This window comes from Paroedura picta, chromosome 4 (assembly GCF_049243985.1).
Source record: "Paroedura picta isolate Pp20150507F chromosome 4, Ppicta_v3.0, whole genome shotgun sequence".
NCBI lineage: Eukaryota > Metazoa > Chordata > Lepidosauria > Squamata > Gekkonidae > Paroedura > Paroedura picta.
The window spans coordinates 2,066,428-2,082,500 of NC_135372.1; the positions used below are offsets into that span (position 1 = coordinate 2,066,428).

The 16,073-nt window shown below is 52.3% G+C and overlaps 2 protein-coding genes across 14 annotated transcripts in view; both read right to left on the bottom strand.

Moving 5' to 3' along the window:
• Window positions 1-7,810, bottom strand: part of EPS15L1 (epidermal growth factor receptor pathway substrate 15 like 1) — a 51,393-nt gene extending 43,583 nt beyond the window's left edge. For all 11 annotated transcript variants that reach the window (XR_013229886.1, XM_077331483.1, XM_077331476.1 and 8 more), the window contains exons 1-3: window positions 7,709-7,810; window positions 856-897; window positions 633-722 (exon numbers count right to left, since the gene is read on the bottom strand). Coding sequence is in view for 10 of the 11 variants with exons in the window: in XM_077331483.1 (XP_077187598.1) it covers window positions 633-722; window positions 856-897; window positions 7,709-7,753 (177 nt within the window). In the remaining variant the exon portion in view is untranslated. The remainder of the gene's footprint in view (window positions 1-632; window positions 723-855; window positions 898-7,708) is intronic.
• A 131-nt stretch (window positions 7,811-7,941) lies between these two features.
• CALR3 (calreticulin 3) overlaps window positions 7,942-16,073 on the bottom strand; it is a 32,183-nt gene continuing 24,051 nt past the window's right edge. For all 3 annotated transcript variants that reach the window (XM_077331493.1, XM_077331494.1, XM_077331492.1), the window contains 4 exons: window positions 12,071-12,184; window positions 11,836-11,979; window positions 8,280-8,372; window positions 7,942-8,154 (listed from right to left, as the gene is read on the bottom strand). In XM_077331493.1, coding sequence (XP_077187608.1) covers window positions 7,972-8,154; window positions 8,280-8,372; window positions 11,836-11,979; window positions 12,071-12,184 — 534 coding nt within the window. In that variant the 3' untranslated portion in view covers window positions 7,942-7,971. The remainder of the gene's footprint in view (window positions 8,155-8,279; window positions 8,373-11,835; window positions 11,980-12,070; window positions 12,185-16,073) is intronic.

A 16,073-nucleotide genomic window follows, 5' to 3' on the forward strand; every position in this document is an offset into this window, starting at 1 on the left:
TGTTTTAGGGGAGACTTGGACGGAACTGCCATCTTGTCCTGTTTGGGAGTGCCTCTCTTAGCCCCACGGACAGAATCTAGTGGGCTGTGTTATTGGGCTGTCCTTAAGGAGTGCGAGGCAAGGGAAGGACTTCCAGGGAGTCACTTGGGAACAGCTTAAGTGATGTAACTTCAGGACTTACATTGGCAATTATGCAGGTGTGAAAAAAATCAACATTGTCACTTTTATTTTAAAAATGTATATGGCATATTTCCCCCCAATAAGCCAAAGCATCTGACAGCAGGAACCTATATATATATATATATATATAGAGTCCAGGGGTAGTCAAACTGCGGCCCTCCAGATGTCCATGGACTACAATTCCCATGAGCCCCTGCCAGAGAAAGTGAATGCTGGTAGGGGCTCATGGGAATTGTAGTCCATGGACATCTGGGGGGCTGCAGTTTGACTACCCCTGATATTATAGACCTATATACTGTAGGGATCCAAGAGAAAGCATCTTCTTCTCCAACCAACCCCAACAGGCCGAGCACTCAAAAAGCAACCACATGCAATTTTTCTCCCGTCAACAAAACACGCACACTGGATGACGTGGAACACCGAGCCCCTCGCAAAACGCACGGCAAACGTACTTTTCCAAGAACGGCATCTGCGAGACCAGATTTCTTAAGGAACAAAGCAGCCTCGCTGGCCCCAATTCTCCCAACGCAGGCTGGATCCACCTGTGAGGCAAACATTGACACTGGAGGTGAGCCGGGCGGGGCAGGGAGAAGAACCACACAAGCCCAGCCGACGAGGAAAGGAATTCAGGATGTAAAGCGCCAGGAGGGAGAGAGAGAAACTTTAAAAACTTGCCTGTTTGTAATAGGTCTCGTACGAAGGGCTCCCAGCGGAAAGCTAAGCAAGAGGCAGAAGAAGAAAGGGGTGAGAAGGCATCCCCTTGGCCCCCCCCCCCAGTCCAGCCTGGCCACAACACCCCTCCTCCCGCCCTGGCATGCCACCCTAGGGTGCCTCTCCTCATCTTCCAGAGGGAAATGGATTGGATGGGAACCTGGTATTATAATTGCTGTTGTTGTTAAGATTCATGTCCAGTAAAAACCCCGTTCAAAGACATAAGAATTACGAACATGGCGGAGCCCCACCACCTCCCACCCCCCTATGGGAGGGGCGGGGAAGGAAGTCAAGGTAACTCAATCCACTACTGACACGGGGAGGGGGGGCATCAATCTCCCTCACCAACCCCAGCCTTAACCATAGACCAGGCGGAAGAGCTCCGTTTTGCAGGCCCTGCAGGACACCGAAGGCTCCCGCAGGGCCCACAGAGCTCCAGGTGGGGCTGGAGAGCGAGTGGGCAGAGCAACACTGCAAAAGGAAGCTCTGCCCTGTGCCAAGCCCGAGCCCGGAATCTCCGAGGAGGTTGGGGGCAACCACATTTGCACCCCTGCATTGCTCCAAGGCTGGCACTGATGCTACCCCCTGCCATTATTATTATTATTATTATTATTATTATTATTATTATTATTATTATTATTATTATTATTATTATTGAATTTATTTCCCGCCACTCCCTTGCGGCTCGTGGCGGGTTACAACAGTATAAAACCCCATAAAATACATTAAAACCAATTACCATGTCAATAGTTAATGACTACCTGGCAAGAGCGGCTAATCAACTACCCATTCCCCCCCTAGCAAGTGGAGAGGGGATACTGATGGTACCCATCTCTAATCCCAATCCTCAGGTCCCGGGGGGGGGGGGCGTAGATGTTAAGCCTGGTCCCAACCGTAAACCTGGCGGAAGAGCTCCGTCTTGCAGGCCCTGTTGAAAGATCCCGCAGGGCCCGCAGCTCTCCCGGGAGCTCATTCCACCAGGCAGGGGCCAGGACCAAGAAGGCCCTGGCCCTGGTCGAGGCCAGGCGTGCTTCCCTAGGGCCGGGGACGACCAATAGATTTTCTCCCGCAGAACGTAAAGCTCTACGGGGGGCATAGGGCGATAAGCGGTCCCTCAGGTATGTGGGTCCCAACTCGCGTAAAGCCTTGAAGGTTAAAACCAAAACCTTGAACCGGATCCGGGCAGCAATTGGCAACCAGTGCAGCTGCCTCAGCACTGGCTGGATATGGGCCCTCCAAGGTGTACCAGTGAGGACCCTGGCAGCTGCATTCTGCACTAGCTGAAGTTTCCGGATCAAGGCCAAGGGAAGGCCCGCGTAGAGCGAGTTACAGAAATCTATTCTGGAGGTGACCGTTGCATGGATCACCGTGGCCAGGTGTTCGGGGGACAGGTAGGGCGCTAGTAGTCGGGCCTGGCGAAGTTGGAAGAATGCCTGGCCTGCTACTCTTTTGATCTGTGCCTCCAAAGTTAGGGAGGCATCAATGATCACGCCCAAATTCCTGGCCTGGGACGCAATGGTGAGATGCGCCCCTCCCAGGGTGGGCAAGCGCGCTTCCTGGTCCTGCCCCCTACGTCCCAGCCACAGGACCTCCGTCTTGGAGGGGTTGAGTTTCAGACGACTCTGCTCGAACCATTCTGTCACCGCTTCCAAACATCTGGCAAATGGTTCCGGGGGAGAGTCCGGGCGGCCGTCCATGAGGAGATAGAGCTGGGTGTCATCAGCATACTGGTGGCAACCCAGCCCAAAACTCTGCACCAGCTGGGCCAGAGGGCGCATAAAGACGTTGAATAATGTGGGGGAGAGGACCGCGCCCTGTGGGACTCCACATGGAAGTCTGTAGGAGCGCGAGAGCTCATCCCCCACTGCTACCCTCTGGGTCCGGTCCTGGAGAAAGGAGCGTATCCAGCGTAAAGCTGTGCCCCGTATCCCCGTTTCGGCGAGGCGATGGACCAACAATTCGTGGTCCACGGTGTCAAAAGCGGCCGACAGGTCCATGCTGGCCCCTACCCTAAAGAGCGTGGTGGTTGTGTCTGGGGGGGGGGGCAAATGTCAGCCCCCCCCTGTTTGCTGGTTACCTGTTCACCTGCTCTTGCCAACGGGATGCCTTGATGCGTTTAGGCCCTGTTTTAACCGTGCAGTATTTTTCCACGGCTAAGAAGGCTGAGCTCTCCGTCTTGCATCTTTCCTGGGAGGGTTTTATCGCTTTGGCCTTGCTGGGCTAATGGATCTCTTGGGCATGCTGTTGGAGTGTGGAAGCGGCTGCCTGCACTTTTGCCAGGGAATCACTGTTCTTGCCTGGCATCTCATCCAGCAAACCATTTTCAAATTGAGGGTGGACATGCAGAGAAAGCATGGTCCTGCTTGCTGGCTTTCATCTTTGTTCTAGCAAGGAAACACCTGGCACTCTGTTCATTCACTTCTCAGATTTTCGTTAACAAGTGAGCGTGCTTATTGGGAGTTCAACAGAGGCTTGACTTGGCTCACCTTCCCTGCACTCTGTAGCTCTCACCCAGCACAGTAACCTTCATTTGCCCCCCCCCCCAAACAGCTATCAGCACCCTGGGGTCTCCAAGAGGCAGCATGGTGAGTGAGGACACATTCCCTTTGCATACAGCCCAGAGTCAACAAAGGGCCTGACTCAGGCAGCTCCCCACTTCTAGCAAGAAAGGACAGCTGATATACTGGGGAACTGATAAGGTAAAGGTCTCCCCTGTGCAAGCACCGGGTCATGTCTGACCCTTGGGGTGACACCCTCCAGCGTTTTCATGGCAGACTCAATACGGGGTGGTTTGCCAGTGCCTTCCCCAGTCATGACCGTTTACCCCCCAGCAAGCAAGCTGGGTACTCATTTTACCGACCTTGGAAGGATGGAAGGCTGAGTCAACCTTGAGCCGGCTGCTGGGATTGAACTCCCAGCCTCATGGGCAGACAGCTTCAGACAGCATTTCTGCTGCCTTACCACCCTGCGCCACAAGAGGCTCTGGGGATCTGATATGGTTAATTAATTGGCCAGGTATCCTCTTGTCTAAGCTACGCTTTCTCAACCAGGGTTTTCTAGAAGCCCGAGGTTTCACAGTGGCCCCAGAAGGGTTTCCCTGGTTGAGGAGAGAAAAATTAAGTTTTTATTTTATTTTTTTTCAAAAAATCAAAAGGCACCCAGCCACACAAATTCTTGCTGGCCAAGGCTCCTCACTCGTGGTAGCGCCTGGAGTCCAGGGGGTTAAGTACCCTCCTTTGGATATAACTGGGGGTGGGAGACGGAGCAGCTCTGGCCCCGTTTCTGGCATTGGGGGGGGGGGGAGGCGGCAGAGTGGCACAGGCCAGCCCCGGCCCTGCTTCTGCAGGCTCCCTTTGGCGAAGGAGAGCGAGCTGGTAGGCAGCCCAGAGTGCAGACAAGGGCCTGCTCACAAATGGCCCAGAGACACTTCTGTGCTGTGGGAACGGCCTGGCGATGGCACATCCGGCAGGCTCATGACCTCTGGCAGCATGGCAGGGAGGTGGGGCCTGCTGGCATCACTTCTGAGGTTTCTCAAAGACTTAAGAATATCTCAGGGGTTTCTCAACAGTAAGAAGGTGGAGGAAGGCTGCTGTAAGCCTTTTGGGCCAATGAGAGCTGTCCAGTTCTGTGCTGGGAGTGCACGAGGATGGCCTTCAAATATGAAACATCAACAGCACAAAGTGTTTAAAAACCTGCTAACCCCTCCCCCCCCAAACACACACTGTTCAGTAAGAAAAATTAAAGTATCAAAACTTGAGATTATTTTAGCTTCCTAAAAGCAAAAGCTGTACTTTGTGTGAACAACTGGAGTTTGGATGCACAATTAACTCCTGAGTGTTTTTTGGGAGGCTGAAGCGTTAGGAGCTGAGCCGAATCCAAACGACCCAGCAAATAAAGGCAGGAGGCTGGGTTTCCGCGGGCAGAAAGGACTTTCAAGGAACCTCACCCGGGTAATCAGTATACGGGTCTTGCAGAGTCAGGCAACATTACTCTCGCCATGCTATAGCTGCAGGGCTCAGAGGCAGCCGCTTCCCCAAGGCGTACCCTCCTTTGGGAGCCCCAGTCACACAGCCTGATCCCTTAACATGCTCAGAGGCTCTACAGATGGGGATGAAGCGCCTGCCCTGGTGTGTGCCGCAGAACAAATTATGTCTGTCTGTTTAGGCCCAGTGGAGCTTGGAGCTTGGAGATAGGGAACGTGGCCCGCAAGAGGCCTTCTCAACCTCTTCCCCTTCAATCCATTTCTGTTTTGCTTGCGATCTTAGGAGGACCAGTTCTTCAGATTAATGCAATTAAGAAAACCTGCATAGCAAGTTCGTCCAAAACGGCAATTAAAAAAAACAGGATAAGCCAGTGACCGAGCAGATGGCAGCTTCCATAAAAGAAAACTGCACTGGCTGCTGATCGAATACCGGATCAGACTTCAGGTGATGGCTCTGACCTTCAAGGCCATACACAGCCAGGGTCGTGCGTACCTCAAGCACTGTCTGCTTGCATATACTCCCTCAAGAGCCACACACTCTATCTGTTCCAACAACCCGGTGATCCCTGGCCCAAAGAAGTCTGCCTGGCCTCAACCAGAGCCTTCTCATCCATGGCCTCAACCTGGTGGAAGGAGTTCCCCAATGAAATCAAGGCCCGGTCAGAACTCGAGCAGCTCAGTAAGGCCTGCAAAACAGAGCTCTTCCAGGAGGCTTTGAGATGAGCCAATGACAGGGACCTCCCTTCAACCTTGACATCCAGCATGTCCCTAACTGTTCCTGTTGTACCCGGTCAACTGTTTGTGACCACCTTTATTGGTTTGTTACATTTATACACTGCCCTTGCAGCTCAGGGCAGATTACAGAGAACACGAAAACCGTGCGACAGATACAATATAAGTTTGGTAACAGCATCATCAGCAATAATAACATCAACAACTGAACATTTGATTAATCACTGCTTAACTGTTAACATTTTGACCATAACCTCCCTGATTAAGTAGACTGGGATTCCTCCACAATGTGATTAATGGGCCTATCTGAAAGGCGGGGGGTTGTGGGGGCCCAAGAGATGTTGTCACTGACTTCAAACCACCACTGGGAGGAAGAGCTCCATTTTGCAGGAGCTCTTCCTGGGGCACTGTGCTAGCTTCGACAGGGCCCAGATCTCCTCTGGGAGCTCATGCCACCAAGTGGGGGCCAGGACAGAGAACGACCTGGCCCTGGTCAAGGCCAAACGTGCTCCCTTGGGGCAGGGATCACCAGCCAGAAGGAGTTGGCGGAGCATAGTGCTCTTGGGGAGGCATAAGCAGAGAAGCGGCCCCACAGGTACACTGGGCCCAGACCGCGTATGACCATAAAAGGTGATTACCAAGACCTTAAATTTGATCTGGGATTCAACTAGTAATCACTGAAGCTGTTGGAGCATGGGCTGGATGCGGGCCTTCCAAGGTGTTCTCGGGGGAATCCTGGCTGCTGCATTCTGAATCAGTTGTAGCTTCCAAAACAGTTAAGGACAGGCCCACGTAGAGCAAGTTGCAGAAGTCCAGTCAAGAGGTGACCGTCGCATGGGTCACTGTGGCTAGGCCAAGTAGAGCACTAGTAGTTTGGCTGAGCCGAGATGGAAAAATGCCAGCCACGCTACTCTTTAGGCCTGCACCTCCGTAGAGAGGGAGGCATCCAGGATTGCGCCCAGGTTCTTGGTAGTGTGTATCACTGACATTGGTACCCCATTCAGATTGGGTAGTTGCACTTCCTCGCTTGGACCCTTCCTGCCCAACCACAGGACCTCCGTCTTTGAAGGGCTGAGCTTCAGGCACCTCCTCACAGCTTCTAGACATCTGGCGGAAGTTCCAAATGTTCCATGTCCCTTTCCCACTTTCACTGCCCTGAGACGTCACAGTGTCGGGCGGTATATAAAGTACATGAATAAATAAATGAACCAGTGTGATGGAAAGAGAGGGGAGCCTGAGGTGTGCCCCAAGGCACTCTCCACCTTGCTGGATCCCCGTTTGGCTTTTATTCATTATTTATACATTGACTTACAACATCTACCCCCTGCCCTTGACCCAATCAGAGCCATTCAGAATGCTAACCATTATTATTATTAATAAAGGGTGCCATAAAGCCAATTTAAAAAGAGAGCAAAATGACCTGCATAATGGCAGGCCACTGATTGCAACACGAGGCCAGGAGGAGTGATCCTGGCCCCACCGGCAGAGGGGAGCCGTCTTTACCGGCTCCCTGACTGGATCTGGGAGTCCCGCAGTTGCACAACACTTCCGGAGAACGGCCCTGCGGGAGCTTCCCCCCTACGTGGTGCCAATTCACATTTAGTTGTGTTGCCGGACACGGCGCTCTCCCTTCCTCTCCTGGCATGACCACTGACCCCCAGCCCAGCCGACACAGCTCACTTCCCCCGGAGGGCTCTGTGTGTGTGTGGGGGGGGGGGGTCCAGGAGGAGCCCCCCCCCCCCCGGCCTGGCCTGGCCTTGCCTGGGCGGGGAGAGCAGGGATCGGGCCGTCCTTGGCTCCCGGCTGAGGGGGGCTGCGAGGGCTGGAGCCAGGCGACCCCCCCCCCGGGCCCGGGCCCTGAAGGCCAGGGAGATGGCCGAGGCAGAGGCGCCAGGCAGCCAGCCGCCCCCTCCCCTGGGCGGGGGTCGCGAGAGGGCCCAGAAGGTCGTTGGACGCCGGGAGGGCGGATCCCCCCCCCAGGGCACGCCGCGGGGCCACAGACGGAGGGAGGGAGGGAGGGAGGGGGGCCAGGCCCGGCCCTGGCAGCAGGCCCTCGCCCCGCCCCCTCCGAACCCACCGCGGCGCTTCCCGCCCCCCCCGTACCTGCGGCCCGCCGCCGCCGCCGCCCCGAGGGATGAGCGCCGCCATCTTCCGCCGCCGCCGCCGCCGCTCAGCCAGCCGGGGAGGGAGGGGGGAGGGGGGAGGGGCGCGCCCGACGACGCCTCCTCCTCCTCCTCCTCGCGAGGGCAGCAGCGGCAGCAGCAGGTGGGCGGGCCCCGCAGAAGCAGGCAGGCAGCAGGCGCGCCCCCGCCCCGCCCCGCCCGGGAAGCAGAGGCGCCAGTGGGAGGGAAGCGCCTTTATTGGCCTCACAGCTCCTCGCGCCCCTCCGCCGCCGCCGCCCTCCTCCCCCCCTTCTTCTTCTTCTTCTTCTTCTTCTTCCCCTTCCTCTTCTTCTTCTTCTTCTTCTTCGCCGCCTCCTCCTCCTCCCGGGCGCGCTCCCGCGCCTTCTCCGCCGCGATCTGCGCCAGGCTCATCCGCTGCTCCGGGCCCTGCGGGAGAGAAGGGGAGGGCAGGGCAGGGCAGCCGCTGCAGGCGAGGGACTGGAACCGAGACCCCCCCCCTGCCCCTGCCCCTGCCCCTGCCCCTGCTCCTGCCCCTGCCCCTGCCCGCCTACCTGGGTCTCTCCCCAGGTCTCCTCGCCAAACTCCTCGGCGTAGGCCTCGTCGTCGGTGATCAAGAAGTTATCGAAAATGGTCCCCGATCTCACCTGCGGGCCAGAGGGGCAGCCTGTCAAAACAGACGCCGGCCTGGCGCCAGAGGGACCCACCAGTGCAGGAAACCAAGATCCATCCCTGACTGCAAAGGCTGGCCTCAGAGGGGAGCGGGAGCGCAGTCCACAGCCAGGCGCACCCCAGAGCCTGCTCCCCAGTTGCCACCAGCTTCTCCAGGCCAGTCCCAGTTCTCCCAGGGCTCTCTCAGCCTCCCCTCCCTCCCAGGGTGACTGTTGTGGGGAGAGGAAAGGGAAGGCGACTGGAAGCCGCTTTGAGACTCCTTCGGGGAGAGAAAAGCGGCATCTAAGAGTAGTAGCCTCCCTCCAGGAGATAATCAACCTCTGCCTTTCAACAGAATTCCCAGAGGGACTAAAAGAGGCAGTAGTTTGCCCGCTGCTCAAAAAAAAACTGTCTGGGTGCACAACAGCCATCCCACTACCATTCCATCTTGCACTTAGTGTTTCTGGGGGAAACACTTGAAAAAGCAGTCATGGACCAACTGTCAGCATACTTGGAAGAAGCTTCAGTCCTAGACCCATCCCAGTCTGGTTTCCAGCCTGGCCATGGGGAAGAGACAGTGCTAGTCGCCCTGATGGATGACCTCTGTGGTCAGCTGGACCAAGGCAGGTCAGCGTGACTGCCCTTCAGTGGCTGATCTCCTCTCTCCGGGATCAAGGACAGAGGGTAGCTTTAGGAGAGGGTTCATGAAGCCGTCACCAACTGGCTTGTGGAGTCCCTCAGGGGGCAATTCTCTTTCCAACTCGATTTAACATCTTCATGCCCCCTCTTGCCCAACTGGGGCGGAGGTTTGGGCTGGGTTGCCACCAATATGCAGATGACACCCAGCTCTTCCTCCTGATGGACGGCCGCCCTGACTCTCCCCCAGAAACCTTAGCCAGCTGCCTGGAAGCAGTGATGAAGTGGCTCAAGCAGAGTCGCCTGAAGCTCAGCCCTTCAAAGACGGAGGCCAACAGTGGCCCACTCCGCCAGGAACCTGGGCGTGATTCTTGATGCCTCCCTCTCTATGGAGGCTCAGATCACGACAGTAGCACGGTTGGCATCTTATCACTTCCGCCAAGCCAAACTACTAGCGCCCTACTTGGCCCCCGAACACCTGGCCACAGTGATCCACATGACAGTCACCTCTAGGCTGGACTTCTGTAACTCGCTCTACGCTGACCTGCCCTTATCCTTGATCTGGAAACTGCAACTGGTCCAGAACGCGGCTGCCAGGCTCCTCACAGCAACACCTCGGAGGTCCCACATCCAGCCCATCCTTCAACAGCTGCGCTGGTGCCCGATTAAATTATGGATCAGGCTTAAGGTTTTGGTCATCACCTTCAAGGCCATACGCAGTCTGGGCCCAGTATACCTGAGGGATCGCCTCTCTGCCTACACCCCTCAGAGAGCCTTACGCTCTGCTAGTACCAACTGCCTAGTGGTCCCTGGCCCCAACGAAGCCCGTTTGACCTCAACCAGGGCCAGAGCTTTCTCCATTTTGGCCCCCACCTGGTGGAACGAGCTCCCAGAGGAGATCAGGGCCCTGACAGAACCTAAACAGTTCCACAGGGCCTGCAAAAGGGAGCTCCTTCGCCAGGCATTTGGTTGAGGTCGATCCAAACCGCTTCCAGTTGGCCCCCCAAGCCCCCCCCCCCACTACGACTGCTAATAATCTGCCTAACCCACTGGGTCTCAGTAAGAGTTGAGCTGAGGCTCTTTTGCAGTTCCATCATCCATCTAATATTGCTAATGTTGTTGTTGTTATCACCTGTTGTTACCATATGTTACCTGTATCTATTTCCTGTTTCCTGTAAATCGCCCTGAGCCTTTGGGGAGGGCGGTATATAAATGTAATAAATAAGAAGAAGAAGAACCAAGTCTTCTTCAGTAATCTCAGGGCACTCTCAGCCTCCCCTCCCTCACAGGATGTCTGTTGTGGGGAGAGGAAAGGGAAGGCGATTGGAAGCCACTTTGAGACTCCTTTGAGACTGCCAGGCACTTGGTTGAGTCCCAGCAAGGAAGGCCAGGTCCTTCCCTCTCTAGGTCCCTGCAGAGCCTTTGGTCAACTTGGCAGTGGTGCCTCGGGATATAGATTATTTCACCTTCCATAAAACACTTTTGTTGTTTCTGTTTTATGGGATTTTATTCGTTTATTGTAAATGGCCACGAGTCAGACTGGCTTCAGGGGTGGTGATGGATAAATTAATTAAAATAATAATAAAATAAAATAATTTGCTTTGCATTTTCCTCCCCCAGATGCTCTTTCCCCAAGGGTTTAATTGCTCCACGTTCCCCAGGAGGTCAGTGCTCTGCTCAGCAGCTGGTGGCTTCCCAGGGACAGCCACAGCAGAGACGAGGGAGCCTCATTAGCTGCTAAGGCCAGACAGAACTCTATTTACAGCCAAACCTTTTAGTTTAAATTATAAATATTATATGAAAAAATATCAATATATCTCATTCTCAACATGGCTAGATCTGACAATTTTCTACAAACCTGAAAACAGTCCAGAGTTTACAAAAAATCTAGTATCTACAGTTTATACTGCAATGACCTCCCTCTCCCAAATAATAGATGCATCACCTGTTGCTTGTAGAAATAAATGCCCTCATTGGCTATTGCTAGGCAACCATAAGAGTATTGTCAGCCTGCATGCCTTTGTTTCTGTCAGTAAAGGCCAAAGGGAAAGGCTGTTTTGGCCTCTGAGCAGGGACTTGAGGCCAGTTCCAGCAGCAATCCCCAGATGCCTCGGTACTACGTGATCTCCATTGTTCATCCAGGCCTCAATTGGTGTAGTGTAGTGGCAAGTGTGTCAGGCTAGGATCAGAGAGGCAGAAGGTCAAATCTTCACCATGCTGTGGATGCTCAATGGACATCCTTGGATCAGCCACACTCTCCTCCTAACCTACCTCACAGTGCTCGCAATCAGCTGTTGTAGGGATAAAATGGAGGATTATGTAAGCTGTTTTGGGCCCCCATCGTGGACCCAGTACAGAAATAACACGTGTAGCTGAAGATGGGAGGGCAGATAGATGGACGGTTTGCTGGTTAATAGGAAGGAAGCAAGGAAAAATGAGAGGGGGGGGGCTGCCAGAAAGATGGAAAGAGAAAATACGGGAACACGGCAAAGTGAGGCATCCCCCACAGGTCCTTAAAATTTCCACACTGTGTCACTGGGCAGCTAACTATGTGGGAACATTCTGAGAGACCCCTCCTGACTAAACAGGGCGCAAAATGAGGCCAGCAGCCAACACTGTTCAACTGGGCCAAAGTTTTCCTGCCAGGAAAACTGAAGCTGAAGACAGAGCAGCAGATAAAGGTAGGTTTGCCGGTGGGTGGGAAGGAGAGAAGGAAGCAGGAAAAGGAGAAGGGCTATGGTTGAAAGTACCATGGAGGAAAGAAATAAGAAGTAATTGGGAGGGGGGAGAGAAAATGAAACTTTAAAAAGAACCACGACTGACCTGCCAGATATCAAGGCCAATAATGCTTATGTTGTCATAGACGGAAATGTTCTCATCAGGCTCATATGCTGGATTCTCAATCTGAGGATGGGGCCAAACTCCTCTGTAGTTTGGGTTGGGGATCTTCCTGGCCTGCCATTCCCCCTGAAACAAACCACAGTTTCTGAACACTCATGACCAAGATGTCTATCGAGTCTTCTTCAGAGTCACCCACAGTCAAACAATAGTGTTGTACCCTGTAAAGGGGATTCTTGAGCAGGGGGGGCTGCCAGACACCCTGTTTAACATCATCCCAGTCTTCAGGTTTCTCAGCACTGTTGTCCACAATGTATTCAGCAACATCCCAATCCTAGGGAAAGGGGGCGGGGCAAAAAAGGAAGGAAGGTGTTAAGCATTGCATTGAAGTCCACCTTCCGTTTTCACAGAGGCCATATTCTCTGACACATGAATGGGGAGATAAAACAGGGCTGCACTTACTTGTACTGTTGTTCATGGAGTGGTCTTCTCTGCGGTCACCCCTGGAATCTGCGTCTGCCATGGAGAAGAACTTGCAAGCTATATACATAAAATTCTATAAGCTCCCAAGAGTGCTCACCCCTCCCCTCACAAAGGGTGACTTTCCCAAAGTCACATGATGTGGGAGGTGTTAGCACTCTCCCCTCAGTTCTCCTTCCTGCTACAGGAACAGGCAAGTCAATCCATTATCAGCGGCTCATGACAGGGAAGGTGGGAGGGTTGTGTGACTGCACAGAAGGCCACTCAATGAACAACAATTACAGGTAAGTACAACCCTGTTTTTATCTTTGTGGCTTCTGTGCAGTCCCACATTGGAGACTATTTCATTTATTAATTTATTTAATTTATGTACCTTCCATATGGCTCAGGGCGGTTTACATACAACATCATGGAATGAACTAATATATAACATAGTCAAATTCAACAAGAATAATCTCACAAGATTATTGTTAACAATATTCTAGAAAGATCATGCACCCTAGAGATGGGTGTGGGCTTACACAGAGGAAAAATAGGTTGACAATCCACTCTCCCCACAGAACCTCTCTCTAGGAGTTGACATCTGTGACATAGTGGTGGACAATGTGGATCATTGTAGATGTCTATTAGAAGCAATCCAGCCCTGAAGGCTGAAGAAAAAAATCTGAGCACAAGTGATTCAGAGGGATACCAATCGGGCCATGTACCTCAGGCAGAGATTAAGTTAGTTTAATGGAAACATCATTCAACATTGTAATGTCTGTACTGAGGCCCTTCTACCCTTTCCTGGGTCAATAAGGCTATTAAGGATTCCTACATTGCCTGGATCAGCCCACTCCATTAAATTTTTAACACTACTCATCTCGATGAAATCTTAGAAAAGAGAGGGCCATCAGATAAGGTAGATGTTTCCCCCACCCCTCAGGCCGAAACCATGGCCATTCAAAAAGAATGTACTATAATGTATAAAGCAATCAATCAGTGAGTAAACTGTACTCTGGTTGTAAACTGACCTGGTTCAAACAGCATATGCATTAATGTATACACTCCGCTGAATAACCAGGAGGATACACCACAATACATGGCCTCATCAGGAGCACAGATGAACATTTAACGTGTATAAGTTGAGCAGTTCTGCCTTTTGTCCTACTATACTGATCTTGGTCTTTTCCGCTGCCCCAGATAGATAAACACTCTATCTTGATCTACCCCGCAAGGCTGTTTTGTGGATGGTGCCTCCACTACTACACCAGGAGATCACCAGGTGATCTACACCAACAGAACAATAAGGGGAGGATTTGTGGCTTACCACCCACACCCACAAGCTCCTGAACCCTATAGGGGGAGAAGGTTAATTAAAAATAGAAAAAATCCCCAGTGGGTTATGAATCTGTGGATACCCCAGAGCACAACCTGCATTGCTTCCTGCAGCAAACGAGCACCATGTACTGCAGCAAAAAAGGAACTATGTTTGGAGTGTTCATTACATTTGTATGCGACTGAGATCGTAGCTTAAATCTTCTCTGTATCAATACAAGGTAACAAATGTGCTGTAGAGGCCAGCAAGGAGCACATTGTGGTTCCCTGTCTTGTATGACATGCTCATATTGTGTAGAACCTGAGCATTGTAGCATAACCTCACATAGCCTGTGTCCACCAAGGTTATTCATATAGGTTCATGCCATGGAGGACCTGCTGTTCTTGAATCCTGCGCAACAAAGAATCAAAGGCACGTTTAATAGCTCTGAATTTATTTATGGTCTAAATTCATGTCCTGACCAGGTACTCTGTTTGACAATAATAGCACTATGCCTTCCGCAGTCATAGAACGAGGCATCTGTGAGGATTTCAAAGTCATGGGAGACAGTATCGTGGCCCCCTCTACAGAGGCAATGCAATGGTGTGTCTGGGAGACCCTGCTTCAAATCCCCACACTGACAGGGAAGTTTGCAGGGTGACTCTCTCTCAACTTATCCTACCTCATATGGTTGTTGTGAGGAGTAAGTAGCAGATTATTATATCAGAGTCCTTTGGAGTGTCAAGGGAATAGGGAGTTTCAACCAAAGGCGATCCCTTAAGGATTCTAGTTCTTTTCTCCACCCACCCCCCTGCGGGTGGGAATCTGTTTTCAAGGGGTAGCTTCAGTAGTCCTTTCAATGGAAAAACACTGCAGAACCTGTAGATCATATAGACCCATGAATGCCACATTTCAATAGGCAATGAGCACAGATGTTGCAGAACCACAACCTGGACAGCATGCCTCTGGCATACACAAGATTGGCTTCAAAATACAACTGGGAACCTGCCTGCTCATCCAGTCACTGAAATAGGGATTTACCTAGCAACTATATAGCCGGATGAGAGCCACTACAGTTGCAATATAAGTTGTGAATAACCGTTGCAGACGCTAGGCCATTCTGAACTCCTCAATCTCTCTTTACTTATTATGTCACCCAAGATACAGGATAGGTGTTTCGCCTCCACTCTTTAGGACTCCACCCTCACATAACAATACACAGGTGTGCAGAAAAAAGGTCTCTGAGGATGGCCGCCACTTCACTGATCAGGAACGGGGAATGGCCGTTACTACACCAAGGGGCTACACCAAGTGCTCTGCATCATAAGTAGACAAATACAAAAACAAGATTATTATTATTATTATTATTATCACTGTTTCCCAAACATGGGAACAATAGGATAAGTTTCCAGAAAATATAGAATAGACCCCAATGCCGGGGCTGCAGATTCCCTGGGGATGATGATGAAGATGAAGAAAAAGAGTTGGTTCTTAGATGCCGCTTTTCTCTACCCACAGGAGTCTCAAAGCGGCTTCCATTCGCCTTCCCTTTCCTCTCCCCACAACAGACACCCTGTGAGGGAGGTAAGGCTGGGAGAACCCTGAGATTACTGAAGAAGATGAAGAAGAAATGTTGGTTCTTATATGCCACTTTTCTGTACCCGAAGGACTCTCAAAGCGGCTTACAATTGCCTTCCCTTTCTTCTCCCCACAACAGATACCCTGTGAGGGAGGGGAGGCTGAGAGAGCCCTGAGATTACTGAAGAAGAAGAAGAGTTGGTTCTAGATGCCGCTTTTCTCTACCTGAAGGAGGCTCAAAGCGGCCAACAGTCGCCTTCCCTTTCCTCTCCCCACAACAGACACCCTGTGAGGGAGGTAAGGCTGGGAGAACCCTGAGATTACTGAAGATGAAGAAGAAATGTTGGTTCTTATATGCCACTTTTCTGTACCCGAAGGACTCTCAAAGCAGCTTACAATTCCCTTTCCTCTCCCCACAACAGATACCCTGTGAGGGAGGGGAGGCTGAGGGAGCCCTGATATTACTGCCCCATCAGAACAGCTTTATCAGGGCTGTGGCAAGTCCAAGGTCACCCAGCTGGCTGCAAGTGGAGGAGGAGCGGGGAATCAAACCTGGCTTGCCAGATTAGAAGTCGGCACTCCTAACCACGACACCAAGCTGGATCAGTGGCATTGCTTGGCAGTGATGGTTGGTGCTGATTCTTGGCAGCCCCAAACCTGGCAGCAATGCTTAGTGGCAATGCTATGGAGGCAAGCATGCTCAGGGTATCATTGTCAGGGAACTGACAACTTGGTGAGTTGTGTCTGGTACCAAATGATGACATTTAGCATCACATGCAGCCATGACTTAGGTGATCAAGGACTCTCAGTGCCGGGCAGCCCTTGGGTTACCAGCGTTGAGCGAGAGAGTCAGGCAGCAGCAGAAGAT